The following is a 3,113-nucleotide window of genomic DNA, read 5'->3' on the forward strand; positions in this document are numbered from 1 at the left end:
ATTTTTCATGCTTTCGAAAAGACCCTTTGAATTCCCCCGTCTCCTCCCTGTTGAAGTGGAATATTTATGCAATCGCTGTAAGGACTCCAAAATGAGCTTCCAGTTTTCAGGATTACTTGTATGATTTTGCTATGGGGTTGGAATTTCTGTTGTTTTTCAAATTTGATGTGAGCTATTCAGTATTTTTTGCGTTGATTACCTTAGTCTTTTTAGTTAGACCTGATCATTAAAATGCTTTTATGATCTATTTGATTAAGTTCACGTGCATCAGGAAAGGACAAAGGAATAATTTTACTAACTGCCTTTCCTGTTTATTCACTCGACAGTCATTCTTACCCAATGTAATGCATTGGCATTGTTACAATAAATAAAATATTGAAATAAAAGTGCAATTTCACAATGAAGGGAGGGACAATAAGTAGAGTGTTATCACAAAGAAACAATGTGCCATGTATCACAGGCCTTACTGCTTATACAGGCTCAATGCAGCTGCTGTGGTATAGAATAGTGCAGATGAGAGTGCAACCAAGGCATGTCGATGTGTGAGATCGGTGTCACTGCTCTACTGTGGCTTCCTCTTCACTCTTTATCTCCTTGTCTTCATCTAGACTGATTCATAGAGCCTGGATATGAGTCAGGTGTCTGAATGAATGATGCCAAGTCTCACCACAGATTCACCTATCTAGTTGTTTTTCCATACATGAGGGGAAGATAAAAGCATCTCTGACATATGTAATATAATAAGACTGTGCTCAAATATTTCTAAGACGGTCCTAAGATCTCAGACAAGCATCATCTTCATGTGATCTTCTCAATCTCCTCCAGGTTTTCTCATTTTTTTTCGTAGTTGTTTGCAGATTCATCGGATTTTGACTGCGCTTCTGCCGCTGTTGTGCACACACAGCCAAGGCTCAAGGAGCGTGTCGTGTCAGCAGGCGTGAGCCATCTCCATAGAAACATTATTAGCCATCCTTTGCCTGAGGTGGTTGGCAAAGTCCACCTGCGTCTGAGACAGCACTTTGTTTATGATAGTCTTTGGGATCCAGCCCTGCGCAAGACAGAGAAAGACAATGATCGATTGGCCCACATATTGTTTCGATTTTTACTATTAGTGACTGTCAATGTAGTTGAATGGATTACAGTGCTACTTAATGAGGTTATTGTGACACAGAACGTGCAGGGTGGTTAGATATATACCTTAAGATCTATATTTAGTAGCCAGGTGAACTTTGTCTTGTTTGGGTCTTCAGCAGAGGGCTTCATAACTATACAGGTGGGCCCATTCTCCGCTCTGGAAGCAATCAACAACAATCAGTGTAAAGCAGCCATTTTGATTGAATCATATATTTATCCATCCATTATCCATCCATCCATCCATCCATCCATCACACACAACTTACTGAAATGGTGTGATCGCTCTGCATCCATCCATCTCTTCACACACTCTTTACATAAATGCATGCATATTATGATGACAAGATCTATGACCGGACCCACCTGACCACGCCCCTCTGTTCGGGCATTTCTGGGTGCTGAGTGGACATTCCAGCCAGAAAGCAGGTGGAGCCCCGGCGCTTGACACAGCGGACACTGACGAAGTCCCGCGGCCCCACCACGTTGCCGGGTGTCTCTGCAGATACCTCATGGGTAACCATCGTGTCCTCGCCAATCTTTTGAAGGATCTGGAGGACGGAGGATTGGATAAATGCTTTTATATTTGTATATGAAACAACGCAAAGTTTCTTATTGTAACAGTGAATTTAAATACCAGAATCCATACAGGTCTTCCGAGGAAATGATCCCTATTCGTATGCCAGTGGCTGGTGTTGCCTCTCACCTTAACCTGTTTGACGTTCGGGTTCCACTCCCCCATCTGCTCCATGTTGCCCACCAGCTCTCCATACAGACTGTCAGGATGCTGCTCCAGCATCACCTCCAGCTTGAACACCTTCCCAATGTCAGGCAGCATCTTACTCAGGACTTTGTCACCATTTGCCTAAGGGGTGCGAGTAAAGAGGTACTGGAAGTATTTATTTATTTTCTTTCATATTTTAAATAATATACAGCAGATAAAACCACACTTTATTTACACCAGAATTGCAATATCTGGATCATGAGATCTGTAATCTCCCTTGCAGGATAGCAGCAACTCTAATTTTTGGATGTTTTCTTGCTTTAGTCAACCATTATTCGATTCTGTGTGTCCCGTCTTGATACTCACAGCTACAGTCTCAGTGGTCCAGCCGTCCTGTTCGCTGAGGATGCTGATAGCCTTCTGCAGCGCGTCCTCGCCCTGCTTCACATAGGACATCTCCTCCTCGCTGTACCCCTCCTCCTCGTCGATCCGGGAGCCTTGAAGTAAAGAGGCGAGTGCCACAATCATGTTTGTGTATTTCTGGGATAAATAACTCTCAAGGGCCAAAAAAACATCGGCTTATCTGTCTACTTCTCAGCTAAAATCTCTTCTCTCTCTCTCATTATGCAGTTTTCAACGATCTTGTCAGTTCTGTTATTTATATATTTCCAAAACAGCGATATCTCTTCCTATCTGGTTGACCCAAATAATGGTCTGTATTAACAAGATGTCTTCCGCCTGTTTGAGGGAGAGTAAGGACTCACTGAGAAGGGAGCTTCGTCGGCGGACCTGGCTGATCCAGTTACTGGGGCCCGGGCCTGCCAGTCTGTTCAGCTCATGGTGAATGGCCACCAGAGCATTCTTCCTCAAACCTGGGAGATGAAGAAAATAAAGCACACAGTTACTACAAACCTAAACCCAACGATGATAACACATTCATCAAAAATTCGCCAAGATACTGCACATATTATAAAGCATGTGCACACACTAACTCATGCACTAAGCAAGGAAATCACAGGGGAACTAATAGTTTTTGGGGGCATTTCATTCCCTCATATAGCTTTCAGTTTGTGCAGCTATCCTAACCCTGAGCAGGTTCCATCCGATGCTTGTCTGAATTCAATGAGTTCAGTGAGGAGATATACATTTTTCAACATAAAGCAAACAGTGAGAAAACTGGGTCAAGTCACTCACCTGTCATGTTCCTCATGTGCCGGTAGGAGATGCCAGCGCATAATTTGAAGGTTGCAGGCAGCAT

At 43.3% G+C, this 3,113-nt stretch overlaps 1 protein-coding gene across 1 annotated transcript; it reads right to left on the reverse strand.

The window, feature by feature from the left end:
- Positions 1-853: 853 nt before the first annotated feature.
- star (steroidogenic acute regulatory protein) lies at positions 854-3,113 on the reverse strand. The gene is made up of 7 exons (XM_071923912.2): positions 3,050-3,113; positions 2,620-2,727; positions 2,222-2,352; positions 1,838-1,996; positions 1,498-1,682; positions 1,198-1,291; positions 854-1,048 (listed from the first exon to the last, which is right to left on the reverse strand). The coding sequence occupies exons 1-7, from the start codon at positions 3,111-3,113 to the stop codon at positions 929-931; spliced, it is 861 nt and encodes a 286-aa protein (XP_071780013.2). The 3' UTR covers positions 854-928.

The sequence above is a fragment of the Centroberyx gerrardi genome, chromosome 8 (assembly GCF_048128805.1).
Source record: "Centroberyx gerrardi isolate f3 chromosome 8, fCenGer3.hap1.cur.20231027, whole genome shotgun sequence".
Classification (NCBI taxonomy): domain Eukaryota; kingdom Metazoa; phylum Chordata; class Actinopteri; order Beryciformes; family Berycidae; genus Centroberyx; species Centroberyx gerrardi.

Bases quoted from the DNA above. Each gene is read 5' to 3' on its own strand.
- star (XM_071923912.2), bottom strand. From the start codon at position 3,113: ATGCTGCCTGCAACCTTCAAATTATGCGCTGGCATCTCCTACCGGCAC. The intron at 1,683-1,837 runs GTGAGAGGCAAC...TCCGTCCTCCAG, and splicing joins CGAACGTCAAACAGGTTAAG to ATCCTTCAAAAGATTGGCGA. The intron at 1,292-1,497 runs GTGGGTCCGGTC...GATTGCTTCCAG, and splicing joins GAACAGAGGGGCGTGGTCAG to AGCGGAGAATGGGCCCACCT.